At 52.7% G+C, this 27,246-nt stretch overlaps 14 protein-coding genes across 14 annotated transcripts; 6 read left to right on the forward strand and 8 right to left on the reverse strand.

Annotated features, from left to right (window-relative positions):
* Positions 1-114: 114 nt before the first annotated feature.
* Positions 115-2,174, reverse strand: SCP_0108460 (hypothetical protein; the record flags this gene model as incomplete). Its single annotated transcript, XM_027753076.1, has 11 exons — positions 115-369; positions 425-575; positions 641-657; positions 720-967; positions 1,023-1,043; positions 1,101-1,133; positions 1,189-1,269; positions 1,327-1,437; positions 1,490-1,830; positions 1,885-1,944; positions 1,993-2,174. 11 exons carry the CDS (start codon positions 2,172-2,174, stop codon positions 115-117), a joined length of 1,500 nt encoding a protein of 499 aa, XP_027608877.1.
* A 936-nt stretch (positions 2,175-3,110) lies between these two features.
* Positions 3,111-3,900, forward strand: SCP_0108470 (hypothetical protein; the record flags this gene model as incomplete). Its single annotated transcript, XM_027753077.1, has 7 exons — positions 3,111-3,166; positions 3,220-3,309; positions 3,367-3,396; positions 3,453-3,545; positions 3,596-3,664; positions 3,722-3,739; positions 3,792-3,900. 7 exons carry the CDS (start codon positions 3,111-3,113, stop codon positions 3,898-3,900), a joined length of 465 nt encoding a protein of 154 aa, XP_027608878.1.
* A 679-nt stretch (positions 3,901-4,579) lies between these two features.
* On the forward strand, positions 4,580-5,146 carry SCP_0108480 (hypothetical protein; the record flags this gene model as incomplete). Its single annotated transcript, XM_027753078.1, has 4 exons — positions 4,580-4,698; positions 4,757-4,849; positions 4,913-4,966; positions 5,026-5,146. 4 exons carry the CDS (start codon positions 4,580-4,582, stop codon positions 5,144-5,146), a joined length of 387 nt encoding a protein of 128 aa, XP_027608879.1.
* Positions 5,147-6,744: 1,598 nt separating this feature from the next.
* On the reverse strand, positions 6,745-8,204 carry SCP_0108490 (hypothetical protein; the record flags this gene model as incomplete). Its single annotated transcript, XM_027753079.1, has 6 exons — positions 6,745-6,932; positions 6,990-7,218; positions 7,274-7,312; positions 7,369-7,414; positions 7,465-7,663; positions 7,724-8,204. 6 exons carry the CDS (start codon positions 8,202-8,204, stop codon positions 6,745-6,747), a joined length of 1,182 nt encoding a protein of 393 aa, XP_027608880.1.
* A 390-nt stretch (positions 8,205-8,594) lies between these two features.
* Positions 8,595-9,169, forward strand: SCP_0108500 (Probable mitochondrial pyruvate carrier; the record flags this gene model as incomplete). Its single annotated transcript, XM_027753080.1, has 5 exons — positions 8,595-8,652; positions 8,704-8,723; positions 8,779-8,876; positions 8,929-8,948; positions 9,003-9,169. The coding sequence occupies 5 exons, from the start codon at positions 8,595-8,597 to the stop codon at positions 9,167-9,169; spliced, it is 363 nt and encodes a 120-aa protein (XP_027608881.1).
* Positions 9,170-9,302: 133 nt separating this feature from the next.
* Positions 9,303-12,834, reverse strand: SCP_0108510 (DNA ligase 1; the record flags this gene model as incomplete). The annotated part of the gene is made up of 18 exons (XM_027753081.1): positions 9,303-9,395; positions 9,449-9,538; positions 9,591-9,938; positions 9,993-10,223; positions 10,286-10,468; positions 10,524-10,619; positions 10,676-10,877; positions 10,928-11,003; positions 11,064-11,232; positions 11,287-11,388; positions 11,444-11,584; positions 11,649-11,814; positions 11,875-11,940; positions 11,991-12,255; positions 12,310-12,381; positions 12,435-12,479; positions 12,530-12,676; positions 12,729-12,834. The coding sequence occupies 18 exons, from the start codon at positions 12,832-12,834 to the stop codon at positions 9,303-9,305; spliced, it is 2,598 nt and encodes an 865-aa protein (XP_027608882.1).
* A 184-nt stretch (positions 12,835-13,018) lies between these two features.
* On the forward strand, positions 13,019-13,707 carry SCP_0108520 (Dihydrofolate reductase; the record flags this gene model as incomplete). Its single annotated transcript, XM_027753082.1, has 2 exons — positions 13,019-13,260; positions 13,308-13,707. The coding sequence occupies 2 exons, from the start codon at positions 13,019-13,021 to the stop codon at positions 13,705-13,707; spliced, it is 642 nt and encodes a 213-aa protein (XP_027608883.1).
* A 144-nt stretch (positions 13,708-13,851) lies between these two features.
* On the reverse strand, positions 13,852-14,154 carry SCP_0108530 (hypothetical protein; the record flags this gene model as incomplete). The annotated part of the gene is made up of 2 exons (XM_027753083.1): positions 13,852-13,863; positions 13,915-14,154. The coding sequence occupies 2 exons, from the start codon at positions 14,152-14,154 to the stop codon at positions 13,852-13,854; spliced, it is 252 nt and encodes an 83-aa protein (XP_027608884.1).
* A 450-nt stretch (positions 14,155-14,604) lies between these two features.
* SCP_0108540 (hypothetical protein) lies at positions 14,605-16,198 on the forward strand (the record flags this gene model as incomplete). Its single annotated transcript, XM_027753084.1, has 6 exons — positions 14,605-14,712; positions 14,766-14,809; positions 14,862-15,131; positions 15,184-15,826; positions 15,881-16,065; positions 16,189-16,198. The coding sequence occupies 6 exons, from the start codon at positions 14,605-14,607 to the stop codon at positions 16,196-16,198; spliced, it is 1,260 nt and encodes a 419-aa protein (XP_027608885.1).
* A 462-nt stretch (positions 16,199-16,660) lies between these two features.
* On the reverse strand, positions 16,661-18,302 carry SCP_0108550 (Serine/threonine-protein phosphatase PP-Z; the record flags this gene model as incomplete). Its single annotated transcript, XM_027753085.1, has 5 exons — positions 16,661-16,679; positions 16,732-16,824; positions 16,877-16,904; positions 16,956-17,381; positions 17,429-18,302. The coding sequence occupies 5 exons, from the start codon at positions 18,300-18,302 to the stop codon at positions 16,661-16,663; spliced, it is 1,440 nt and encodes a 479-aa protein (XP_027608886.1).
* A 459-nt stretch (positions 18,303-18,761) lies between these two features.
* Positions 18,762-19,653, reverse strand: SCP_0108560 (40S ribosomal protein S11-B; the record flags this gene model as incomplete). The annotated part of the gene is made up of 6 exons (XM_027753086.1): positions 18,762-18,853; positions 18,914-18,997; positions 19,050-19,178; positions 19,244-19,339; positions 19,399-19,450; positions 19,507-19,653. The coding sequence occupies 6 exons, from the start codon at positions 19,651-19,653 to the stop codon at positions 18,762-18,764; spliced, it is 600 nt and encodes a 199-aa protein (XP_027608887.1).
* A 521-nt stretch (positions 19,654-20,174) lies between these two features.
* On the reverse strand, positions 20,175-21,572 carry SCP_0108570 (Sphingoid long-chain base transporter RSB1; the record flags this gene model as incomplete). Its single annotated transcript, XM_027753087.1, has 10 exons — positions 20,175-20,302; positions 20,364-20,434; positions 20,496-20,670; positions 20,724-20,763; positions 20,816-20,890; positions 20,950-20,972; positions 21,023-21,135; positions 21,195-21,345; positions 21,401-21,499; positions 21,560-21,572. 10 exons carry the CDS (start codon positions 21,570-21,572, stop codon positions 20,175-20,177), a joined length of 888 nt encoding a protein of 295 aa, XP_027608888.1.
* Positions 21,573-24,197: 2,625 nt separating this feature from the next.
* SCP_0108580 (Glucose-insensitive transcription protein) lies at positions 24,198-24,992 on the reverse strand (the record flags this gene model as incomplete). The annotated part of the gene is made up of 4 exons (XM_027753088.1): positions 24,198-24,523; positions 24,587-24,749; positions 24,820-24,916; positions 24,979-24,992. The coding sequence occupies 4 exons, from the start codon at positions 24,990-24,992 to the stop codon at positions 24,198-24,200; spliced, it is 600 nt and encodes a 199-aa protein (XP_027608889.1).
* Positions 24,993-25,368: 376 nt separating this feature from the next.
* Positions 25,369-26,806, forward strand: SCP_0108590 (hypothetical protein; the record flags this gene model as incomplete). The annotated part of the gene is made up of 7 exons (XM_027753089.1): positions 25,369-25,444; positions 25,507-25,519; positions 25,569-25,621; positions 25,677-25,724; positions 25,785-25,870; positions 25,943-26,450; positions 26,511-26,806. 7 exons carry the CDS (start codon positions 25,369-25,371, stop codon positions 26,804-26,806), a joined length of 1,080 nt encoding a protein of 359 aa, XP_027608890.1.
* Between the last annotated feature and the right edge of the window lie 440 nt (positions 26,807-27,246).

Raw genomic sequence — 27,246 nt, forward strand, 5'->3', positions numbered from 1 at the left:
TGAGCGGATTTATAACTTTCTGTGTAGATCCGGACTGGATACCTCAACGAGATCCATCTCGAAAACTGAGGCATTCACGATCCTACAACTGACTCAAAGAGACATCATCTGCCTTCAGGGTGCAACAGTTTTCTCGATGGGCGCTCCTCGAAGGACGATAGCCATCCTGCAGAGTACGAAGCCGACGAGCGCCACAACAACAAGCATCACGATCTTTTCAACAAGCCCAGTCATCTCGGCGACAACGGCCACGAGGTGAGCAGCCGAGAAGAGCATGGACCAATATACAAGTGCCCTGGGAACACTGAAGACGGCAGCGATCGGTTCGAATCCTAGCTTAGCGTGCTGGATATTTTGCATATGTTCAGCCTGTGATCGGCCCATCAGCAGACAAATCTATGTAAAATGGACGGTGAGTACACACAATGCTGGACGCGTCCAAATTCATGCTTCCCGATTGCCAACGCAGAAGCGCGACGCTTGTAGCAAGTCCGGAGAGAGATAGAATCAGCGATGAAAGTCCCGCGCAACTGGATGCAAAATTTCTTGGTAGAGCGAAGAAGCAAGAATTGGTCCTGTTATAGCGGTTCAGTGTGGTTCAGTGTATAATTATGCAGTGTTTGCCCTTTTATGGACTTACACCAGGAGACCAACACTCTGAAAAGAGGAATGTCAATGAGGCACTTATCGCGTCAAGACATTGATGAGAGTTTCCTCACCAGCAAGGCCGACTCTCTCCACTCAAGCGCCAAGGAGCGTTGAAACTTCTGCCAATCAACCCTGAAGACAAGACGATCGGTGAAGAGCATCTCTAATTCACACTTTGTTCTTCCTGGAAGTCCAAAGAGAAAATATGACCGTAATTTAGTGAGGATACTGCCCTCGGCCGGTGGCAACTCAAGGCGTCTTTGTCCGCGGTAAAGACGGGAGTAATCCTCCCCATAGAAATGTTGATACCTATGACGAGCTGTGCCAACGTTGAAACTTCTCACGTACACCTTACACAGGCAAACACGACGTACACACAAGTTCCCAGATGCGAGCTGAGGAAAATACGATTTAGTCGGTGGATAATGTCAGTGCCGTACGGTCGGACGTACCAATCACACATGTCATGTAAGTAGTACAATCAGCTGTATGAGGATTATCGGTACTCGGATGAGCTTAGAAGGATCGTTGTATGCGCACCCTCTATATTCAACAGGTCAATATACATGGCGCATTGCTCTGCATCATATGGAAAAGTCGAATTCTCAGATGTCAGATGATCTGTGTTGATATAGGTGTCACTCAATATTGTTCGTCATAATTGACTGCGTCACGTACCTCCTCGAGCGTGGCGTAGAATGCTCATTAGCTCCTGACGTAGGCGTGGAGCTACCGGGCGGTGAGGAAAGTAATCCACGTGCGTCCAATATTGTTCGTGCAAAACATATCCTGTAAGCCATGGATTCAAACCTCGTTCTGAAGTGGAACTTGTAATACTCACTGAGGTGCGAAATCGACGAAATTTCTGGTAAACCAAGGGTATCAGAGTCCATAGTCTGAAGCCAGAAAATTGTCTGGCAGTCATGGTCGACGAGGTAATAGCTGCATCCACCCTGAGTGCTATCAACATGCACATAGATTTCACAATCGGATGGTAGGGTTAAGTTAAGATTCTTGATATTGTAGTGGAATACTTCAATTGACGAAGTCAACTTGCTGCATAGGTCGGGATCGTGCAGAGGTGTGTCAGTGACCACACATGGTACCTTCAAGGCGTTCACATAGTATGGTGAGCCTTCGGGATGTACTTGTAGCGTCCAGCCCTGAGGAAGGTATGTGGGTCTGCAATATTCTATATTGGTGATTACGAGTCAAATTAGACGCAGCAAAACTCACTCAGGCAAACACATAGAAGAATGTAACCCTGCCGGGATGTCGACATTCCCCGGGCGAATTCTAGGTCTGTGTCAAGGCAACGCTCGACCGCAAGGAAATGTTACGCACAGGAAGTTTCTGTCGTATCGTGAGTTCTGGAATGCGGTGACAGGTCGCAGCATAACTTCTGCACTGTATGGTGGGACATCCTCAGCTGACGACTCCTCCAATGAGAAACGTTCAGGAATATCGATGACGGAGCTACTATCTGTACTGCCGAGAACAGAGTGTGTGGACATGCTGTGTTCCATGAAGATGACAAGCAAATGCGCCTAAGCTTCACAAAAGCTGAACATCGGAGCACACCCTCTCAGCACCTTTATACCGTTCGGGGCTCTGAAACCGCGCCACTTCTGGCTTGATCTCAAGTGTGGGCGGTTACTGGAGGACGCCGCTGGAACTAACTTGTCGCCTGTAAAACACGACTTCATGTGGAAGTAACCGGACATTGAACAGCGCATATCATGATATGATGAGACAGACCTGACACGAATGTCAAGACGAACCAGTGATTGGAACCTTATGGGAGGAGCTCGAATAACAGGAATGCAAGGAAGCGAGCGTCTCCCAATCTCACGTTCACTTGACAATCTCACGATGACGGCCACATACCGATATCCATATAGGCTTCATGTTAAAGCGGTATTAGGGTCGACAGCACGAGTAACTGAGCAATTAATGAGCAGAGCAGAGCAAGAGTGCTGAGGTAGAGGGGCGCATGTGCTAGCACGTGATCGTGATGGGGACTACTTAACCCAACGCCTTACTGCTGTGCCAGTGCGTGCGTGTATAAAGCCGGACACAAGGCTAGCACCTACTTGTTCTATATCAGTCGCGGGTACCGGTGCTGACTGTATCAATGGCGTCTTCAACCAACGTTATGACAGGCGCCATCCAACCTTCCTCACCTCTCATGACCTTCTGAAGCGCTGCGGGTTGGCGCCCTCACGCGCGGTAAGCACCGTTCCATCTTTTCTATCTGTCATGATGCCAGCGCAACCACGGTAACAGCAGTACAAACTTTGTAAGTTCCGTGTACCGCTTTACACCGTGTGGTTCGCGTGTGGTTTGAGTGGAGACGGTGATCACGGAATTTGACTCATCCTAGACCCTGCCAGCAGGAAAATCCCACTTTTCAGAAGTACTTAAGTCGAATCAGATTTCCGCAGCTCTACTATCCAACGATCATGAAGGACCGCTCTGCCGTGGCGGAACCGGATACAAGCAAGCCCACCAGTCTGCAGTAAGCTGATATCTTGCAATTGGTTCCGATCATTCTCGATCTCCCGGCTATAGTACCAGTGGCGACTCAAGGCTCAATGATGTTGTCGAGACTCGTGCAGGCTCTGAACCTCGGGCGCAAGTCTCAGTGGCGATCATTCACAGGTAGGACGTGTCATGTGTCCTCAGTCAAGATAACGCTGATGTGCCACCTTTCTCCAGCTCTCCCGACTCGACGACTGGCTCTACAGAGTATGTTTGAACAAGGTTCGGCTAATAGAGGTCGTTTGATCGACTCTTACCAATAGGTCATCCCCGCGAGGAAGATCCGTGACACCGAGCGGTAACGAGGAACAACAGGATGCTGTGGGATCGTCTAGCTCACACGACAAACCGCCTCAGTAAGCCAAATCGAAGCTTTGTTGCGCTAGACGCTCACTGCCTTGAACAGAGATGTCACTCAAGAGATGAAGCGGGATGAGGAGTCTCCTGGGACGATTACTGTGATACCCGCTCGGGAGTAAGTAATCACAGTATATTTAAATATGTTCCCTGACGGTCCATTCCTCTCGTTTAGCCACCTCATTCCAATTGAGTTCGTTCTTTTTTCTCTTTGGTATGATGCCGCTTGCTGACTCCCATTCCAGATCTGATGGCCCACCTCTTGCCTTTCGTCCGAGGGGTAGCCTAAACAGACCAGTAGTAGTGGTGAAGCCAAAGCCGAAACCGAAGCCCAAGCCGAAACCGAAGCCCTAGAGCCCGAGGTCTTCGAGTTCCGTACATCCGTGCGAAGGACTGGCCCATTCCTATTCCTGACTATGATACCGTTGCACATATGGACATCGAGATATGGACTTATAGAGGGAGATGCACGGTGAAATATAATGCTTCTTAGATAAACTTAACTGATACTTGAATATCAGTGATTGCTTGAAGTTTCTTGAGGATTTAGTGAAGATCATTTGACAACGTCCCTATCCTCACTCTCTGTGACGTGTAGGCAGTTTGAATCGCCGCTCATCTAAGGACTTTGACTTCATAATGAAGTTAAACGCGCACCCGCCCAAGGTAGCCCAATTCGCCGAGGATAAGATCTCCACGTGATCGCGACGCGTCTAAAATGCTGAAAGCTAAGCTTCGCGGGAAGATCGCTCGCAGCCCAGGATCTCCAAGACCATGTCTCTGTGGTTTTGCATCTTCATCAAGGACTTGTCCTCCTACTCCGCGTCTAAATAGCCAACTTGTTACTCAGCGCCCTCAGGCTGGACTTGACGAGCGCTGGCACATCATGTGCAGGCCTGTACCATGCCAGGTATAGCCTTGCACTGGGTGGTCCTGAGGCGGTGTATTCCGGGAGCATTCTTCCAGTTGTCCAAAAAATCAATATTTCCGACTATATCTTGGCCGTGCCAGCTCTGTAGTGGCGAGACCAACCATGGAGATCTCAGGCCCTGTCGACATCGTTGTGCACGAACCCGAGGATAAACTCGAACCGACTGTTCACATTGATATCATCGAATGCGCAAGCAGTGCATCCAGCTCCATTCGGATACAGTGAGTCCTAGGAGGTGCAGCTGTGTCTATGTGCCTCTGATCGCGATCTTTGTGACAGAGACAATGAAGCCCGCCCCGCCGATGGCGCAGTCAATGGGACTGCGGATAATTTGGAGGCCGCTGTGCAGCCCACAGTTCCCTCTATGCCGAGGTTATTATTATTTCCACTCGGCCGTCTCTCGGAATCTCATCTAATGTGAACTTACCTCTCCAGTCCCGCTCACCCCCCCGGCCCACTTCCTGTAGAATATGTCCTTGGTTCAGCTGAGTAAGTTTCATCCCCTGATTTGATTATCGCATCGTATGGCCACTTAAGTGGCTTCATAGGCCCGTAGACGTATTCATGCCGGAGGCCTTCCGCCCGAAAGGCAAACTCACTAGGCCCACCAGTGTGCGTCACACCAAGCTCAAGTCCAAGAAGAAGAAGGGCTTGTGCCTCGTTTGTTGAGGACATTCCGTGGGATCTGGCTATGGAGCAGGTCGAGGGTTCCCGTAAATTTCTTCCTACATGATCTCGCGGTACGCACACAGACGCGTACGCATACTATGACACGATGTTTTTTTGAACGGTCCTCGACTCCAACCTGGAATCCATGTGGTTTCGATATGACAATACTGCACATCTGTTCAGCAGAGTCCCACCGTTCTATCCGCCGGTGTAAGTTCGCCGGGCGCACTCAGCGATTCTTTAGACGGGGAACGCGTGTACAACTTCACGATAGGTTTGACAGACGACTGGCGCTACACGGAAACAACCAAGCTCTTTGCGGTTCATTCACTTGAAATGGGGATGACTTCTAGCGGACATTCATTAGCTGGTGTGCAGAGGATGCACGACTGTCATCTCCACATACATCAAGTCCAGTAATCTCATCGGGCAACTAGGAGTCCTATTATGGGCCACTGGAGTTCTCGTCGCTGAATCCTTCCGCCAAGCTCACAGCAAGGTGAATACCGCGCCGCACTGCACTCGGCGTCAGATGAGTCCAGGATAACCTCGTCTGAAGGTAAATGTGCCGTACAAGCGTCAATCCAACCACCCAACCTGTGTTGCTGTGCGGCTTTTCTGGCCCCTTTCAGAGCTGGGTGGTGTCCGGCTGTCAAGGCCCCACAGTCAAGGTTTGTCGGTAAAGTGGGCCGGCACAGCGTTTGTACAATGTTCCATGGACCATCATTCTACGAGTTCTCCGCAAACAATCGCCACCGGAGCCATACGGAGACAAAGTTCGTACACCATTGCAGACCATAGCGCTCTGACTTAGAGGCGAAGAGGGCGTTTCGAGCATCTCGTAGTGTCAGATCCGGTATGTCCTGACGATTCCTACATTCCTTGTTGTTGATTAGCTCACAGCCAGCAGCGCAGAAAGATCGATCACGAAACTCTACAGGTGGTTTGAGCTGAAAACACATAGCCAAGGCGGTACGTTCCCAAAGGTGAAACGCAACTGACGAGAATAGGGTAAGTCGAGAACCCCAGGCTTGAAGGAAAGACAAGATAGGCAGAGGGTAGGGGACGGCAAGATTCCAGCGTTCCAGCCGCATGCTGGGCATAGGGAATGACATATTCGACAGATGCAACCATCGTACTGTGAAAGCCGTTAAGGGCACGGGATACCGGAAAGGCGATGCGGCGATAATCACAACGTGTAGCTGTCTTCGCGCCCAAAATTACGGCTGGTTCTCCGGAGAGAACCTCAGATAGCATTCTTCAGGGGGCCCTGTCATGGGCGGCGGGTATACTGTAACGTAAGGCAGTTGGATGCTGGTCATCAACTCACCAGTGGTAAGGTTGTTTGACCACAGTACGCTCCAGTACAGATCTCATCTGAAATGACAGATGAACCGTCTCCAGCGCCCTCAGACTGCAAGTAGCATTCCAAGATCAACCCAATACAAAGTCACTACATCTCGTTAGATTGGTGCACCAGGAAAACACAGATCACGGGCGCTACTAAACCAAAACCTGCGCATCTGCATATCAGAGCGATCTGCACACGTAAAGCAAGCTAAGGCGCACTTACCACCTCTCTATCGATACTGTCATCGTCACTGCTTCTGGCGACTCTGACGACTCTCAGGTCTTCGAAGGGGACCCCGGAAGATCCACACATCCTTGCGCGTGCCGAAGCCCAAAGCAGCTCTCCGCCCCAGTGGAACGCTCCCATTAAGCTTAAAACCCACCGAGTTGAAGAATTGCAGGACATAGGCGATGAACATGCTGCGGTCCACTCTCGCTGCTCATGTGCGAGAAAAATCGTAAGCAGGAAGCCACCACAAAAACGTAGACTTACTTCCAAACCCAGCTTTCTTCACCTCGATAATGTGGATGCCATCCTCTGTTGCGCCGTACGAGGAGATTCTGCGAGGATACATGGATCGCAGACCGGCTGCGAGCTGCTGTGCCAGCTCATGTGGCACGTCGATGAGGGTGACCTTCTCTGAAGATCGAGAGAATGTAATCATGAAGAAGTGAGCCGTCTCCACGGGGGAGTGTACGAATACGAAGTGCGGAGCCTTCGACTTGAATATCTACTATTCAACGAAGAGATGGGTCTGAGAGAAGGCGGACACTGACCGAACTCCCAGTGTTGACAGTTGTCAGATACGAGTATCCCTGCACAATTCGCTCAGCAGGGGCTACATGGCATTTTTTCATGCATTTAGCTGTACCTCACCGGCCAAGACTGTCCAGAGGCGACAAACGAGTCGTTGGGCACTAATCCATTAATAAGATTTGATTTCAATCGTGGTACTCTAGTTGCTCACAGGATCTCGTCCGTCCCCACACTTGACCACGGTCTCCCCACAAAACGTACGCGCCACTTATCGAGGTAGCCAACGTCCATAGCAGCGTTCTCCGGCCACATCGGCAAAATCTCTTCTCTAAGGCTGTCCAGTGTAGATTGAAATGCGATGTTCTCTACGCGCATCTCGTTCGTGGAGTAGAAGGACACGAAGAGATGCTCTGAGAGGTTCAACGAAAAATGGAGTGATGATCAGGGGAGGAAAACGGAGGTGCACGAACCAGGAATAAACTCGGGTTGTGAATTAGAGCGTTGTCGCGTGAGGGAGTTGACTCTCATCCGTTGAGACTCGGGATTCGACTGTTGCCTAGAAAGTGCGCTGCCGTTGGAAGGAGTTCGATGCTTCTTCATAGCAGATTTCAAAGGAGCTGCTGGTCGAGACGGAGTGTTTGGAATCTTCGTACTAGGGGCGCCGTTGGGCGCTGTCGACGCCGCAGGGGCAGTGGCTGCGTTGCGGCTCAGCTTCTTTCGACGTGGTGCAGGCGTAGCATGTGGTCTTTCGATTTGCGGTCTCTCGATTTGTTGTCTGTCGCTATGCGGTTCATATTGGGCAGGGTTCGGGTTGTACACAGGGAACGGTGCGGCACCCGGCTGTGGCTGAAGATACTGGGGATAGGCGCCATACTGGGTGTAATAAGTAGTCTGTGGCTGAGCATACTGCGTTGTGAAGTACTGCTGCTGGTCGGGGTGATATGCCTGCATGGCTGGAGGGCCAGCTCACCGTGGAGGGGGAACGGGTAAAAGGTAAGACAAGGGGTTGATGTTCATTGGGCGGGATTACAAGATTTAAGAGCGGGCGTCTGAGAAGCTTGCAACGTGCTGCAAGTGGCAGCAGGCCTGGGCTGTGCGTGGTATAGAATGAAGGCCCTGCACGTACGGCGATGCTGCTGCATGGCCCCCACACAACTGGATGTGCAATCACGAGTACGGTAAAGCTCGAGCTCGAGAGGTGCAAGTGGTAGATTGCGTTTGAGTTTGTCGCCCACGGGCCAGTGTTCGCCCAAGTTTCTCAGTGCACGTGGCCGCGCCCGATCACTTTGACAGCGACTCTCACTCAGCACTTGGGGCACGGACTTTCTCCCGACATCGACCATGGCCTCCACTTTTACCGCATGGCTGCGTTCTCCCGCCGCTCGCGAGTATTTCTTCAGTGCGTTTCCCCTTTTTTTGTCGTTTGCGTTAACTGATAGGTTATTATCAGGTACTCACTTCTGGGGACCGGTGCGTGGATTTAGACGCGCACAAACAGAGCTCCTTCTGATCGTCAGCGTTGCAGGTCGCAAACTGGGGTCTCCCCTTGGCCGCTCTAGCAGACTTGCGGAAGGACGAGGATGTCATCTCTGGCCCCATGACACTAGCTTTGTGCTCTTATTCGTGAGTTCACCTCATCTATACGCAGACCGTTATACTCACGTTCTCCCAACAGCATGGTATTCATGCGATTCGGTTAGTGCTCTTCATTGCGATTGCAGCCGCACGTACTCATGCGCTCGCGTCCAGCATGGCGAGTTATTCCTAGAAACTACTTGCTATTCGCATGTCATGCAACAAACGCGACAGCGCAGAGTGTGCAGGGCGGCCGTTTCATCAACTACTGGTACATGGGGGGCAAGGATCGCGCTGATGCAGCGAAGGCTGTCAAACCAGTCGAATCCGCCGCCGCCTAGTGACAGATCTGTATATGCTTTTCGTCCTCGAGGTTTGTTTTTTTATCAGTGGTTTGCAAAAGTCGATACTAGATACTTGCAATATAATCTACACCACACGGACAAAAACAGCTTACAGCGATGATCCCATAAATTACCAAAATCCGTCGTCCGCATCGCCCCCCTTGCTCTTCTTTTTCCCTCCTTTACTTTGTGCAAGTACCTGTCGTTCGTACATCTCTGCGATCTGCGGATACGAATTGGTCTTGAACTTGGCACTGCAGCAATAGATATACTCACCTGTTCCGGACCCGTAGCGTCATCCGCAGACTTGTCATCTCTCACGCGAATGAACCGAGGGAATCGCAATGAGATGCCTCTGTCATCCGCCTGCACACGATGCATCAACGCACGAATGTTGTCACTGAACAGAGAGACCCACCAATCCCTTCGCGGCGGTATATATCGGACTCAAGCTCAGGTCCGCAGTGAGCACTTCCCACACGATCTTCGGCTCGAACCACACGTCCGGCTTCGCGCCACCAACCTTCACGTCGCTCCGCACCTTTGTTACCTCGAGCGGCTTGAGCGTCTCGTAGTGCGCCTGCAGCGCCTCGTCGCTAAAGCCCGTGCCGATCTTGCAGATCGTCTGGTACTCCTCCGACTCGGCGTCGTAGCAAGCGAGCAGGAACGCGCCGTACACATTTGTGCGCTTGCCCTTCCCGTAGTAACCGCCTACCACGATCAGGTCGAGCGAGTCGCCGACGCCAGCAAGGTAGTCCTTCTTGAGCTGCAACGTAATTCACATGAGCCCTATAGACAATTGTAATTTCATGTCACCGACCTTGAGCCAATTAACAGTTCTGCGGCTGGGCTCGTAGAAGCTGTGTTCGCCCTCCAACATTTTGATCATAAGACCCTCACAGCCGTCCTTGACGCTCTCTTCAAGGAACGCTTGGATCTCATCCGTTGTCTCGCCGTCCGAGGACTTCGCGAAGTCGAACTCGCCGGCGACTTGCTGGAAATGCTCCCTCAGAAGCTGTTTCCGCTCCGTTAGAGGTTTCTGCAGCAGTGGCTGAAGGAGTACGCGTCAGACGTTTACATCGAGCTTCGGACATTCGATGTGGAACGGCTCACCTCTCCATTGAGGTAAAGCAGGTCGAATGCGAACAAGCACACCCGGACCTGGATGTCTTCCACTTTGACGTCCTTCCGCTTCCGCCTGCTCAGCTCCTGGAACGGCATCAACTTACCTGTATCCTTGTCGATAGCGACAGCCTCGGCATCGAACACAAACGATTGTGTATTCTCTTTGACACACTGCCAGGACACGTGAAACCACCTCGATGACCGTTAAACAAGATGGTGGGCTCACCTCTGGAAGCTGCTCCATGAGATCAGGATATTTCTTGCTCATGTCTTCCGAATTTCTGCTGAAGACCGCTATGGTGCCGTCTTCCAGCTTATGGACCTACAGCACTACGATGGTCAACATGTGTCCCGGGCACAAAGCCTCCCCGAGCGCACCTGTGCACGCTCTCCGTCGTATTTGTACTCGCACGTAAATCGTTTGTTCTCAAAGCGATCAAGTACTTCTCCAATCGCCTTGGTGGGCTTCGCAAGCATCGGCTTCAGGGGGACGCCCGGCGTGAGCTTGCAATTTTCTCGCAGTTTGTCGATGCCGACTTCCAGAAGTGCGGGAATCACCAGGTCGTACGTGGGTAATTCGCTGTTGCGGTGTGACTACAATGTCCACGGGAGGGAGGAGTGGCAGCTTACCTGTAGACTGCCTTGATGATATTGGCGCTCTCTTCCAGCCGAGCTGTCAGCTTTTCCTGGCTGAGCTTCTTGGTCGCTGTGAAGGGTGAGACATCAGGCTGTAACGGGAACCTTCACTCCGCGAATATGTGCCTACCACGCTGCTGTTCCACAAGCACCGAAGCATGCGCAAGGGCGACAAGCACGGTTCGTTCAGCATTCCCGATCCGAAGCTTTCCCTCCAGACTTCGGACGATGTACTTCGCTTCCGAGCCCTGACATGCCGCAAGCAGCTTCGTGATGATGGACACCTTCTTGGTTTGTGACTAGGAGAGACTATCAGGTGCACTGCCGGTTGCTGGCACAGAAAAGAGACTCACCGATTGGCCTGAGCTCAGAGCGATTTCCTTCAGGCTCTTGAATACAAAAGGGAGCGTGAGTGGTTTTGGCTTGAAGAGCGTCTTCTGACTGTTCTTCGAGTTCTGAGAATTCCACATATGAGCCTTTGGACTCAGTGTGGCAATGTGAGAGGATTACCATTGCCACGAGACCTAGGTCACCATCCTTCTTCAGCTCGGCTTTCACGACAGCGATGGACCTCCCGGCCGATTGTCCTATTGCCTTGATGAGCAAGCTCTCGCCAATGCCCAACTCGATGCCGACATAATCAGGACTGAGCTGCAGGGCGGAATAGGGATCTCATGAGGTTCTGCGGTTAGAATACATGAACAGCAACACACACACGGTTGATACAGAGGTAAACAGCTTGAAGGAGCGAGTCAGTGTCCTTCTTGGCACTGCGCCAGATGACTAGATAGAGGAAAGCTGTCAGTAGAGCCGTCTTCTCTAACCGTTTTGTGGTGGCTTCAATCAACGAAAAGACTTTCGCCAAAGCCGCGTAGGGTACCCTATTTCCGTGGAGGGCATGCGTGTCAATACCAGTGAGACACGATGGAGAGGGAACGCACGGATCGCCAGCTTTCCATCCACCGTCAATGTCCACTTCTTTTCTCCTTGATAGCGCTGCTTCTGCGCTATTGTCTCGAATTAGCGAGCATACGACACACATCAGCAAGGTGCCTACTTCTGCGAGGCACCCTCTTCCAACTCCTCTTCATCGACGTCTTCCTCTGCAGCGTTGGCGCCTTCGTCCGAGGATGTGGTCTCCTCCTCTTCACTTTTGTCCTCATCTTCATCAGGCGACCGAGGATATTGCTGTTCGAAGTGAGACTTCTTGGCAGCAGCGCCCACTTTTGCAGAGGGCTTCTCAACAGTCTTTGAAGATGAGGCTTTGTTGGAGAATGGTTGTGATGTTTTAGACGCAGAATCTGGAGCATTCTGCTCCTCAGCTAGTTATGGCGCGTTCGTAAGGACCATGTGTGAAGAAAATGCAGAGAGCTCACCTGGACTGGCGTCTTCATCGTCCGAGGTCACGATTTTGCGCCTTTTGACCTTGCGAAGCTTATCCGACTTTACTGTTGTAGAGTAACTCAGGCCATCTGAGATGATGGACATGAATCGCACTCACAGTCAACGGGTTGTGGAGGTGGCTGTGCAACGCTGCACTCCTCTTCTTCATTACTCGTGAGAAACACATCAAGGGTCCACTTTGAATCCCCATACCTGGCATGAGCTCGTCCATGTCCTCAGCGGGCTCATCTTTGGGTTCACTTTTCGTGTGCCGCTTCCTCTTGGTCCCCCACATCTCCTCAAGCTTGGATTGCTGGGGCGGAGGGTGTTTCGTACCAGCGGGCATGGGGAAGAACTTTCCTGTTTCCGGGAGAATGTCAAAGACATAGAGGATAGAGTCTAAATTCCGTACCGAGGGTTTGCTGACGGCCCATCCCTGAGGAGAAGAAGCGAAGAGTTAGTGGCCTCAGACGCGGTATGCGGTTCGCCTGGACGCGTATCGTGACCGTGACAAACATGCAGTTACTCGACGCGATTCCCCTCAGTTCAGTCTTGGCTTTCGCTGAGACACTCACTTCACCATACACTCTCGAAGGTGAGTTGAACGAGGCAAGTTGTCATCACAGCTCGTTGCAAAAACGTTCAAGGTCGCCTATCAAAGTCCGTCACTTGTCACCGCACCCAAAGTCACAGTCGCGTACCATGACCCGCCTTACCATCATCGTCGCTGCAACTCTCACAAATGGGATCGGGCACAATTCACGACTGCCATGGCGGCTTTCCAAGGAAATGGCTTACTTTGCGCGCATCACCTCCAATGCTCCGGAGGGCGCCATGAACACAGTCCTCATGGGCAGGAACACATGGGAGAGCATCCCTCCAAAATTCAGACCCCTTCCGAAGCGGATCAACGTGGTGCTGAGTAGCAACAAACACTACGAGCTGTATGTGGAGTTCAGCTCGTCGCTCATTAGAGTTAACTGGTCGATAGGATGCCGTCGGACGCCGCAACACCGCCAGTGCCCGTCTACCTTCACTCAAATCTGCAATCTGCACTCGCCAGACTGTCGCATCCCGAATGGCTGGAGACACCGGTCCATCGTTCGTTTGTTATTGGCGGTGCTGCACTGTACCGCGAGACCCTGTCACTCTCACCCTCGTCAGAATCATTCGTCGACCGCATTCTCCTCACACGCATAGTCTCGCCGGCATTCGAGCAGTGCGACGTACATATGCCAGACTTTCAGTCGGTTGGTGTCTCTTCGGATGACTCATTGCCATGGAGGAGGGCTTCACATGAGGAATTGCAGAGCTGGGCGGGATTCGATGTACCAGCAGGATCACAAGTAGAAGCCGGCGTAGAATACGAATTTCAGATGTGGGTTAGGTGAGACTTCTCCGAACTGCCTAATTAATGTACGACGGGAGCTCTGCGAGTGACGCGTAGTGTACAGTGTCGTGATAACTGTGGTAGAAGACCTCGACTCTATTACGCCGTACAGTCGTACAGCGATAGATGACCTCTGGTCGATGATTCAGCCCTGTCGCTGCAGTGGGTCTCAGGACAGTACGTTTCGTTCACAAAAGAGTGGATGTACCTGCTTGTGCTTGGGATTCCTGGAGCAGATGATATAAACTCTCCCCTTCCTACGAACGACACTGCAGCCATCACACATCCGCTTCACCGACGATCGAACCTTCATCCCCCTGGCCATGGACGCAGTCGTTTGTGTGGTGGGGAGTGCGAAACGGTGTGCATGGGGATGTGCGTGCTGCAGACAGGGTGCGCGAATGCGCGCCAATAGCGGCCTGCTGGACGTGAGGAGTGCGCGGAGCATAGCGAGTGAGGCGGACGTAGAATCTGAAAATTCGGGCGCTACTTTTCGCACACGTCACAAACCACGTGGCTCGGTGAAGATCCAGGGCAAGGACTTTCCTTGCCTGCGGCGGGCCTGGAGTCACCAAGGATTTTGGTAGTGGTGGACGAATATTGATACTGATATCGATAAGATGCTGATAACGGGTGTTGCTGGTAGTGGACGGATACTAATCTCTGGTGCCCATTGAAAGCCATTGAAACGGTGAAACGGATGAGATCATCGCATTCAATGACACAAGATCTATCACGTGGCTCTGCCTCTCGATCGCAGCAACATGTCCGGACAAGCACGGCGCCGCTCAACGTCCCCGCCTGTTACACGGGGGCGCTGTGCTGCATTTTCTACTCACTCACTCTCATGAGCTTTCAGTCCCACGCACGCTAATACTTTTGGAGTAATTACCACTAGATGACCCCTCGACATGTTGCATTCACCGTGCATTTAGGCGGGAAGTCGGCCGTTGGCCTATTCGCACTCTGTCTTGTCGCCTTCGTGGTCGAAACGCAGCTTACACAGGTATGTTATACGTCTCATACCGTCTAGGTGTGAATTCTGATCTAGGACAACAGTATGTTCAATCTAATCTAGGCTTCCGACGACCTTTCTTCATCTTGTGAGCCTGGAAATCTCATATCTCAAAAGTCGCTGTGCTGACCGATATGCAGCTATGTCGTGCATTCCGCCTTCATGCTGATGCTTCCGATGCATTTCGTGTATTTGGCGCTCTTTGCCAAAGAGTCTCCTCGGGCACTCTGGGCAGGCCTCATGTTCGCACTGAAGGAGCACCTGTCTCTCCCCTCGAACGATGTTTCCACACCGCGTCCAGCTCTCTCCTCTACCTTTCCCACGTGGAGGTTTTGGCGCCTTCTGTCATTCCTTACCGCCGGCATGACTGTCCCTAGCTTGCTCTGGTTTTCTGCTGTGTCACTAGCACCGTAAGTCAAGCCTTTTATACCCGCATACAGTTACCCGATGTTGTTTGCTCAGAGTCACGGATGTCACCGCTTTGTGGAACGCGAACGCATTTTTTGCGTACCTCCTGTCGGTCAAGCTTTTCGGTCTGAAGTGGGACGCTTTACGTCTGGCAGCCGTTGTGCTGGCCACATTGGGAGCGCTTGCCGTCGTTTATGGGGGAACAACCTCTTCCGAGCCGTCTAAAACAAGCCCAGAGATAAGTGGATCGGGAGTTCAATTTGAGTCGCGTGCGGCAGACAAGGGACCCAGCGCACCACTTGTCGGAGACTTGTTGACCCTCATGGGTTCAATACTCTATGCGGCGTACCAAGTGCTGTACAAGATATATGCCACCCTCCCGTTCGACCCAGAGGTGCAGGCAGACAACATGTACTCGCAGATTCACCCGTACGATGACATTGCGAGCGATGATGACGAGCCTTCCGGCGAGGCTCCGCTCGCTGAAGTGGATATGGTGTACCCACCGCCCTTTGGCTTGTTCCCTAATCTGTTGACGTCTTCCATTGGCATAGCCACCTTCTTAGTTCTGTGGATCCCTATGCCGATCCTTCACTACCTCGGGATCTCGACGTTCGAGTTGCCCACGAGCAGCCTAACGATTCTCGTCATCGCAGGCATTGCGTTGAGCGGTGTGATATTTAACGGCGGATTCATGGTAAGTTTACTGCATCTGTCATGACGTCTGTGACTGATTTCCCGCATTTCGCAGATCCTTCTCGGCGTCTGGGGCCCGATCGTCACTTCCGTAGGAAACCTGCTCACCATTGTCCTTGTGTTCCTCTCCGACATTATCTTCGGGGGTGCGGTGAAGACTATCACCGCATGGAGTCTGTTGGGTTCCGCGTCCATCGTGACCGCCTTCGGCGTGCTTGCATACGACATGACTAAAGAGAGGTAGCAAATAGGTTCTCATGTCTTATACAAGCTCTGACATCATTGATGGATTCCATACCTAACGTTGACGATTGGGCGTTCTGCTACAACATTTAATGGGCATCTCACAACGGTGTCAACAAGGAGGTTTTAATACGAGCAAAGTTGAGCCATGGACAAGTGCCCACATTGGCAGGCGTACTGTATGTATTGAACAGAGCAAATGGTGAACGAGGCTGAGATGTAATGAGAATTCAACTACGTAGTAACCAGACATGAGTGAGCAGTGCGGTGATGACCAGGAGATAGAAGAGACTTGATATATGCGTGAACGAGTATACAGAGACACAGTAAGTCCGGAATCCAGGGAACGGTAACGCCAGGCGACAGAAACATCGAAAAGATAGATTAAGTTAATCGGGTAGATAGCGACGACGTGCAGCCCTCCCGTGGGCCGGCGAATCGAATGACAGGGGTCATACGGGTCCTGCAATGCTGTCCATGCACACGATCCCGCAACAGGGATCTAAATTGTACCAGACGGCATGCATGCCGTATCCAAAGAGTAACGCTCAATTATAATCGTATAACTTGCACTCCCGAGCACAAACGTGATTTACGTCGTCGCCATCATGCTATAGACAGATAGTGTCAGAACCGAAAAATCATGCAGACATTCAGACGCACATTTTCCGCTTCGCCTTGGTCATCTCTTTCCGTAGAGCAGGCCCATCCAGAGGCTTGAGCAGCTCAAACGCACATAGTAGCTCCTCCGAGACGCTGTGTGCAAAATATGAGCGCCACGGAACATCAACAAGGAGAGAAACCAAACCTCATGCAGGCCCCGTAGTTATCGAACTCTGCACATTTCATGAGTACTTTTTGGCGTGCTCGTAATGGCATACACTAACCTCCACAATAATTCGGTGCGCTGAATACTGTGACCAATGTTCTATCATTCCAGAACTCGTACCCATCCTCGACGACCATGTGTGCGCGACATATCAGGTCCATGTCGTATCGAGCCAGGAACTCGTTGATGACCGACTTGCCAAAGCAATAACTGACGCCTCGTTCGTTGTCCTCCCAATCCGCAGCCGTGTCGGAGGGATCCGACCATAGTAGATCGTTCAGCAGGCCGTAGTCAGGTACATCTGTGGGCCGTTGTATACGCTTGATATCATCCATGGACTGCAGCGACGGGGATAGCCCTCCGTGTACGCAGAAAATCTTGGATGCGACGATGGCAGAAATGGGTAAGCAGTTGAAGACGTCGATGAACGTCTTCCAAGTCTTGATATTACACCTCCGTTTGCATTCATCATAGAAACCATAAACTAACGGACTGTAAGTACACATGTAGCAAGCAATTACGATTGCATACCTCGCGTAACGTTGGCGCATTCGTGATTGCCTCGGAGGAGAAAGAAATTCTCTGGATACTTGATCTTGTAGCATAAGAGGAGCAGAATTGTTTCCAAACTCTGCTTCCCTCTGTCCACATAATCTCCCAGAAAGAGGTAGTTGGCGGATGGGGGGAATCCGCACATCTCAAACAGTCGAATGAGGTCGGAGTATTGCCCGTGAACGTCGCCAACTATCTTGACAGGTGGAGACAGTTCAATGAGCGTCGGCTGGTTCAAGAACACATCCCGCGCCGCCTGGCAGATCGCTACAATCTCTGTGTTCTTAAGACACAGGGACTTGCTGACTTTGCCGGTGTAACCAACGTCAAGTAATCGTTGAATCATGTCGTCGATGTCCAATTGTTTGAGTCTGTCCTTGCTATTGGCCCCGGCAGCCAGTCCGGCAGGATCACCGGGTGTAAAGCTGTTTGTGGAGCCTGGTGTGGGATAAGGGACGGCGTTAGCGTTGGAGAGAATTGTCTGCGTAATAGGGATGTCTAGAGGCGGGGGCTTCACGACATTTGGGGGAGATGTGGATGGTGATGACGAATTGGCTGAAACGGTGGAAGAGATGTCGTTGGTGCTGTCGCCCGGAGGTCGTGAACCACTTTCGCTCTGTCCTGTCACCACGCCATCAGGTAGGGAACCATTCGTAGCCTGATCTGCATAGTTGGAATTTGAACCATTCGGTATACTGCTCGAAGGGGCGGCGTTCGGGGGCGTTGCACGGGATAAAGTGCTTTGGGGGGTGTTGTCGTTGATGTCAGCAGCATCAAGAACGGTTGAATCGCCAGGCTCTTTGTCTTTGTCCTTCCCACTCTTCCTGCTCTTTTTCGACTGCTGCTGGCCCATGGGAAGGGCCTGAGGAGGCTGTGATGGCGAACCCCGCTGAGGAGACTGAGATCTTGGCCTTCCGAGCCTGGAAGTGAATACCGAGAGGAGTGTGGGCGCCAGCTTGACGGCCTGTGCGTGGGCGAGGATTGGGAACGAGGAGATGAGATGGAAAGGCCGTACTCGTCGTCGCAATCCCGGAAGTAGTAGAGTTACAGTCTGGCCAAGGGGAAGGTCTCAAAGCGCACGCTTCTTGTTTGTATGCTGTTTGCCGCGCCGCTCCGCTTCGCCAAGGATACATATCTCCCCTGAACTTCATCTCACACTATTCTCATCTGACAAATACAACTTGCTCTCACAATAGTGCTCGACAGATACATGCTGTTTGTTGCATAGCGAAGTCATTTTGATGCATTCATAGCACATGAGAAAACAATAAAATCATATCCTACGGCCCAACCCTCAACCGCCATCGACAGCCTAGAACTTGCCGAATGCCTTCACCGCCGCCTTGCTCTTCGATACCCTGAGAACGTTGAATCGTACGGTTTTTGATAGCGGCCGGCATTGGCCTGTGTAAGGATAATTGAGCCGATAACCGCGTCAACTGGGATAGAAATCAAGGAGCTCACCAACGGTCACAACGTCACCAGGATCAGCGCGGAAAGCTGGAGAAATATGCGCTGCAAGGTTCTTGTGACGCTTCTCGTAACGGTCTTCATTTTATCGCATGAGTTTATTAGGATGACGGATAGCACCAACACGCACTGTATTTCGCGATATAATGGAGATAGTCCCGTCGGATGATAATCGTGCGGGTCATCTTCGTCGATACGACGCGGCCGGTCAGGATACGGCCACGGATAGAAACGTCACCGGTGAATGGGCACTTCTTGTCTGAGTGACGCGCAACCCTGCCTACATGAGAAGAGTCCGCAGTGGAAAGTGAGCATATGACGCACCGATGTATGTCCCAGTGATCGCCTCAGCAGGTGTCTTGAATCCCAGACCAACATCCTTGTACCACCGTTTCTCCTTCGCAGAGACCTTCTTTCCGCCTGAATAGATGATATTTGGTTCTTTACACGCTCGATGCACCATCAGCATGTGTACGCACCGCGAGCCTTCGCGTTTTGGAAGAGGTGTTGCTTCTGGTAGGCCTTCTCGATCTAAACGCAACACGCTTGACGACATCAAATTTACAAAGGACACTAGGAATACTCACTTGGTCAGCCATGTTGGTCTTGGGGGCGGTGAGGTTGAGTACGGGATCTGTTACCGAATTTCGCCAGTCTAGGCGGACTGGGAAGCCACAGGTTACAAAACTGTACAGCTCGGTGATTGCCGACGGACTTTGCAGTCTCCTTCCCATTTTGGAAACTGTTCAAGATCATCCACCCATCGCTCAAGTGAACCTCATTTACGGGTAAAAGCATGGTTTTTTCGATGAAGTCGATTCTTGTGCTTATAAATATCGACATGCCAAGTGCGCTCACATGTACGACCTGAACACTGAGTTCACTCCACCATCATTCTTCAAGCTTCCAAGTCAGCGCTTCAGCTTCGAAACTTTGATATGCCTGGAAATTGTTTGACATGTTTCTTCTCTACGTTGTTCGTTACTGCCCTTTGGTAGTATTTTTCATTATCACGAGTTGGGGAGGTCAGACGCTGCACTCAAAGGAAAGCTGAACTGTAGTGCGAGGTTTAATCCGTCACACCAAGGATGTAGTTGAAAATCTTCCACGAGAACAGTTGGCCAATGTCCAAGGATATATATATGTATGATACAATTATGTCCAAACACAGCTAGATCAATGTCCGATAATAAAAGCGAAGCTCCAATGATCTGGTTTCGTAGCATGGGAAAATCGGTAGAGGAAGATGGCTGCTTCACGAAAATTGCTCCATGTTACCAAGTGCGATGGTCGAATCGACCTCTCCGAGACGCAAGAGAACACCCGGATGGAAGAAGTTGAGCGTGTACAACGACAGCGTGACCATCGCGCCGTCGAGAATGTCTGTGAAAAATGGCATGCCCCATTGAGTATCATTCACCCATCCAGTGTCACTAGGACGTACCAAAATACAGCTGGTTCGTTTGGATAGGGCCTCCATAGCCAGAGCTCAGCTCGATTGTCCGGTAGATTGCTCTGTTAGTAGGAGCTCTCAGTAAACGTGCCGGTGGATGAACGCAGGAGGAGGTATACACACCGGATATAAAGAAAAGTTGTGCTGAACAACATACCACCAACCATGAGTTTCATCCTCATGTCCCAAAAAGCAGAAGGTTTCATGGGCTGGCTCACCCCAGACGTGCGCACGGGGAGACCGTGAAGGAAGCGGAAGAGATATTCGGCCACACAAAGAACAAACACCGTGATGACAGCTAGAGGAAAACTTCAGTGAATTGACATGAATTGACAGGGCAATGATCCCCACCCAGTTGAAAAGCGATCCCGGCTAGCATGATATGTCCACCCTGCAATGTTGAAAAATGGGCGATCGAACTGCAAGATAATCGAGATCCTCACCATTTCTGATGTTGATGTAGTGTTTGAGGTCGCCAAAGCACCGCCTGCTGCTTGGACAACCAGAGATATGATGTCCTATGTGGGCAATTGTCTTACTCGTGACATAGCCAGAGTAATACAAGAGTATGGCTCACGCATGACAAGAATATCCTCGAATCTATCGGCATATATTAGTTTTAAGTCTATCGGTCGGAAACTTACACTCACAATTTTTCGGAGCAAGACGGCTGTAGCTCGCTCCCAGTCGCTCTGTGATCATTCCGAAGATGATGAAGATACCAGCTACGACTGGTGTCGGAGCTATGATAGTCATGACAATTCTGAATGACGAAAACCAGCCACTCAATCGAAGGACAATCCACAGTCTAAGCCAACTTACTGGATGAAAAAAGGTGTCTGCTTTTGTATGTTAAGATTTGACCACAGCCGACCACTCCAGCCGAGAATTTCGCCAGCTCCGCCCAAGCAAATGGTGGGAAACACCCACCATCCTACGCGGCGGGGAACGAAGGCTTGGACGAGATGACAAACTGTAGCAACATAAGTCAGTCCCCACGGTCAGTCCGACGGGTGAGATACACATACCAGTAGAAATAGAGTATAAGACTACAAAAAGGATGCAAACACTCCTGGTGGGCAAATAGTGGTAATATGGGAATTCTTTGGTAGCGGGGTCAGATGTGTCTGTTATACCGGGTCAAAAATGTTCGAGTTTGATATATTGGACTGAATGTCAATACTCACGATTAGCGTACATGTTGACTCGTAGAAGTCTGTCAGTGAGTGCAGATGGTCCCGCTCGTGCCTTCACTTCACTTGCTTGGCAAATACGCCTTTATACTTAGCCAGCCGTGTGCGTGGGGATACAGCAGGCACGCTGTACGCTCCCAGATAGAGCCATCCCGCTGCGGACCATGGCTATGACTTTGACGGACTGCGGTATCAGTGCGCGCTAACTGGCCTCTAGTGAGATCGGGGTCTGATTATCGGGCGCTAGAGCATGCACATGTCGAATGCAAGGCTCATGAGCAAGCATGTGAGTTGAGGAAAATACAACATAGATATATTAGGACTGCGTACAACTTGTCGTTGCCAAAAAAAAGGACATGAAGCGTTGTTAGTGAGCGTGCTCAAACATACGCGGCCAGCTGCTGATCGGAATCTATGAATTGATACACCGCTTCGTCATAAGCGAATAAAATCGTGGTCGTCGCGTCTTGGCTTGCAGCTGCACTTCAGGGTTCGCTTGACTACTTCCAGAGACGTGCCCATAGAGTAGGGTGACCATCAAACGTGCTTGGAGTCGCATTGCGTTCACTTCTACGGCTCGGTAGCCATTCACTTTGGTCAGGAAATGGAAGAGGATAAGCGATTCCTGTCAAATGATTTTGTGAGGACCTCGTTGGATGTTGGGACCTTCCAGCCAACTTTTCGATTTGACCAAATTAACGTCATGGCTTCGTGGACGATTCGGTAGGATGCAAGAATTCACAGGGTCGAACAACTGCATTAACGCTCAGGTCAAAGATGCTAACGCGCTCAAGAAATAGCCAGCGCGCTTAAGAAGTACGTCAGATGTAGGGAGTAGAACAATACTCACCGCGCCAGGAAAGCACTCGCCGCGTCAGGAAAGTCCTTCCTTTCGAGGCCGCACAGGTAAGCCGCAGGCAGCTACTCCGGGTTCACTTTCATCCATGGAGGGACGATGTGCAACTCGCATAGTCTCGGCGGGACGCGCGCAGTACAAGATCGTGTAATTTCCTACGAGCCAGAGGAGACAGCTGAGCTTGGCATCAAAGGTCAGCGAACAATGTTATTTTCACTCACCATCGCGGGCGACTCTGCTGATTCTAGCTAAGTATCGCTGGCAAGGGAGGGTCAGTGGACGATGATGATCGTAAGTCGGGAGATGAAGCTACAAGTCGGCCACCCCTAGTCGACAATGCTCTGTGACCTGCATTTGCGGGCTTTACTTCCGCAGTGAATTATTCCCAAGCAGGTGCAGGGTAAAGAATTGAAGTGATGCTAGTTAGATCCAACGTCATGCATTCAAATAAATGATTTCAGCTACGCTTAGATGTCATTCATTAGCGAGCACTGCTGCTAGCAGCGAGAAGGGAACTTACTGACCGTCGTTTACTCCCATACCGTAAATACCCTTGAATACAGAAAAAAAATGACGAGTCACATAGACGCACGGGCCTGGCTGCACGCAAGCGATCTGACGCCCAAACCAGAAATAAAACAACGCACACCATGAACTCATCGTTAACCCACAGGGATAGCGCTCCCTTTACTGCAGACATTCGCGGAGGACACCGGCCTCCGCAACCCATACATGCGAAACACACGGATACGCAGCGGCAACATCGCAGCAAAACTCTCCATTCGCAATACTCGGCAACGGCAAACTTTATGACAAGGTAAGTACCTCCGACTGCGTATTCCAAGTGTGAGTGCTGGATTTGCAGGTGGTCGCCTCAACAGCGTTCTGATGGCGCGAATTCAAACGGAGAGAAGTTAATACATTGCATCTGATCTGCCTAGGAAGTAGTGTTTAGCATAAAAGGCGAGTAATACTTTTCAACCTACCTCTCTGATTTAGACTCTGTGAGCAAGAAGCCTGATGATTGCACGAGCGCACCACGTCTGTTGCGTCCGAGTCAGCTTTTGGATAAAGCGAACGTCGGATCCCAGGGCGAACGTCTGGCAGATATGGTGAGCGCCGGAAAATATGTACGTGGACTCGAATCGGAATTGCAACGCCTGATGCGAAGAATCTCGGGCTCTTCTACAGTTCTACTTAAATGGGTTAGTCTACGACGCAACCGTGACCGTGACTGCGACGAGGACGTGGGGGTCCCGATCGCCCAATTTAGCAACCATTCAAGTTCGAACTCGGGTCAGCTTAAGTGGATTCTTTTTCTGTAAGTACGAATAGCGAACATCCGGTCGACTGGATCTGTACCAAGAGCTACGGACAGCTGGCTGTGTTCGTCCACAGGAACAATCGTCTTTGTATCACAGATGCATAGAGCTGTTCTCGCCGAGGCCGACGCAGCACAGCGCCGCCATAGCCGCCACCGTGACAATGATGGACACAAGGCGCGAAGCGTGCACTGCCAGCAGAGCGCGCCAGTGTACGTGAACACAGGCCGTTGCCATAATGACACCATACGCGGGGCCGAAGACGCGCAGCGCTTTCGTTTCCGCGACCATTGGACAGCCTGAGTGCTATCTCGTAGCACACGCATCAGCGATCACAGAGCAACGACAAAGCAGTAAGCACTTGACAGAATACACATGCACGTTCGGACTACCCGAGCACACCGACAAGAAAATACGCCAAAAGAACCCCGCCTATACACCACCCACTCAGCACCTACGCGGCCCACTTCTTCCACTCGCTCCCCTCGGGCGGCTTCACCTCGACGGGGGCCTTGCCGACCTCGTCCCAGTTCGTGCTGAGCGTCGTCCCGCCGCTCTCCTGGTAGCTCTTGAGCATCGCCCGGCGCGTGTCCTCGTCCGCGTCCGCGTACAGCTTCTGGAAGAAGCCGTTCACCGCCGTGTCCCCGCCCGCGTTCGGGTCCTCCGACGGGCCCCCGTCCTTGTCCTCGTCCAGGATCGCCGCCGTAATCCCCTCCCAGTTCTTCTGCGGCTGGCGCGGCGTCGGCGCGGGCGCGCTCGCGGCCGGTATTGTGGTCAGTGCTACACGCGAGGGGTTGAGGTGAGTAAAAGGTGAGCGGGTGTGCGCGGCGAACGGTGGCTCACGATCTGGGCTGTCCCCGACGAGCGCGCCCCAGCGGCCCTGCGCCATCTTCGCGAGGCGGATCTCGACCTTGAACTTCCCGACGGTGTACGTGCTTTTCTCCGGGTCGATCTGGCCCTTGAGGGGCTCGAGCACGAGCGTCTTCTCGCCGTGCGTGTACGCGAGCTGTGCGCCACAGCCGCGATCAGCGCCAGAGGGAGGAAGTAGGGAGACGAGAAGGGGGGGAGAGACGCACGCTGCGGGGCTGGAAGGTGACGGAGACGGCGGCGGGGTCGGCTCCTTTGTCGAAGACCTCGAGCGTGAGCCGCTCGTCGGTCTCGTAGAATTCGTGTCTGTGCGCGGTGTGGCGACGTCAGCCGGAGTATGCAGCGCGCACTCGGGGGACACGCTCTACCTTAGGGATGCCATTCCGATGACTTTTTGCTAGTTGGATGCTATTCCGGCGTCGAGGCCGTGGCTGGAAGTTTCAAGATGGGAAGAGCGAGGGAGCCACCACTGGGGTCGATCAAGGGGGTGCACGCGCCGAAGATTCCACTGATTTCTAGAGGGGCACGTGGGCGAGCGGGAGGGTGTGCGTGACTGTAAATGAAGGTGACTGTGACTGTTGGTGACGCGACCGCGACTGGGCGGTCGCGTGCCTCGCCCCGCCCTGCCGACGTCATCGCGCGTTGCGACGCGCTGGACAAAGTCCACGGGCGTCTCTTTCCCCGCCCTTCCTCCACCCCCACTCGCACCATATATAGATTCCTGCCAGCAAACTTGTTCCTTGCTTAGATTCTTAGACATGTCCGACGCCGCGCACCCCCCGGTGCCCAAGGCCGCGCTCTACTACTACCCGTCGTCGATCTGGTGTTCCGTCGGTGCGTGCGCGCGGGGCTCAGAGCGATACCGAGTCTGTGCTGACCTGCTGCGCGCCCTGCAGCTCTCCTTGCATTGTGAGTGTCCAGCGATCGCGCCGCAGCTCACGCTCAGCGGGGCGCACAGGGAGGAAAAGGGATACGGCGCGGACGAAGTCGACCTCAAGGCGGTCGATCTCGGTGCGTAGCCCCCATGGCCCTGCGGCGACCGCTCATCGATCTTACCCGCCGCCAGGCAAGGGCGAGAACTTTGCGCCCTCGTACCTGCGCATCAACCCGAAGGGTGCGCGCACCGCCTGTCCACACCACGTGAAATTTTAAAAAAAATTGATTTATTGCACAGCGACGGTCCCGACGCTCGTCGTGCCCCTCCAGAAGACGCTCTCCCCAGAGATCGAGAGCCGCTACAAGGCGATACAGGACACCAAGGTGCGTGCTACACACGGCGTATATACGGCCCCGCGCTCCGTGCGCATAAAAATACGACCTTACGTCACGCAGGCGATCGTCGAGTTCCTGGACAAGTCGCGTTCGACGCAGTCGCGCACGCACACGACGTCGTCTGCGCCGTCGCCCGCGCTGAGCCCCGCGACGATCGCGTTCAGCGCGGCGTCGAACAAGATCGTGGACCTGCTGCACTCGGAGGCGGCGGACCCGGGGGCGCTGACGTACATGAACGCGCGGGACGAGGGCGCGCTCAAGGTTCTCGCGCGGGCGCGGCTGCCGCTGCTGGCGGCGCGGCGGGACGCGCTGGAGCGGCTGCTCGAGGACAACGAGCAGGCGAAGATCCGGGTGTCGGAGAAGACGCGGCACTTCTGGGAGGTGCGGAAGACCGCGACGGAGAAGACGTTGCAGGTGTACGCGGATGCGGAGAAGGAGACGAGCGCACTGGATGAGGCGGGGAAGGCGCGTCGGAAAGAGTTCTTTGAGTCGGCAAAGGCGGCCTGGAGAGGACTGAAGGAGGTGTTCGCGCTGTTGACGCAGGAGATGATTGGGCCGTACGTACTCGGTAAGTCTGTGTGGCGTCAGCAAGTTCTATCGGACTGACGTGGGCGTTGTTCGCGGCAAGGGGACCAGCTGTCGATCGCGGACCTGCACCTGGCAGCGTGGTTAGCGCGTCTGGCGGCGCTTAGCGGAGGGACAGTGTCTGAAGACGGGAACACGATAGTCCGCAAGGTGGAAGAACACGTGGGAGGGGGGTTCAAGCTCCCGGTGGACTTTTTGGTTTCGGAGGCGCGTCGGCGAGCAGGGGTGGTTGTTTCGGAGACGGAGAGCACGGAGGAGCAGAGCCGGATGGCGGCGTTCTGGGACGCGGTGCGAGAGCGGGGGAGTTTCAAGAAGGTGTACGGGGAGGGGCTGCACTGATGGACAGACCGAGGGAGCGTGGATAAGGGAGATGATGCGGTTGATGAGGAAGGAGCGCTGCCCAGTGTACTTGTAGTTGAGATAAAGCATCGCCCCAGGGCACGCAAATTGGTATGTCACAGGTCACAAGGTGTGAACCTAAGGTCGTAGTCGAGGAACGAGAAATAAAGTATCGCCATTCCAGGGGCACGTCGCGAGGACTGGGAAAGGAAGAGTAATGGGAGGCAGGCGAGAGGTCGGGGCAGTGCTATATATGGCCGGGGCACCAGCTGCGCATGCGCCAAGTTGACGCCAGCGCCTGCAGCGACTGTTTATGCTTCTTTAATATTGCTGGCTTGCCAGTCTCTCTCCACTCTCTGCTCCGCGTAGTCTCAGCCTGAAGAATACTGCTGCTGGAGAGCATCCTGCGCGTCGGGCCCCCAGCCTGCTCCGATACCCTT

The sequence above is a fragment of the Sparassis crispa genome (assembly GCF_003851025.1).
Source record: "Sparassis crispa DNA, contig_000000F, whole genome shotgun sequence".
Lineage (NCBI taxonomy): Eukaryota > Fungi > Basidiomycota > Agaricomycetes > Polyporales > Sparassidaceae > Sparassis > Sparassis crispa.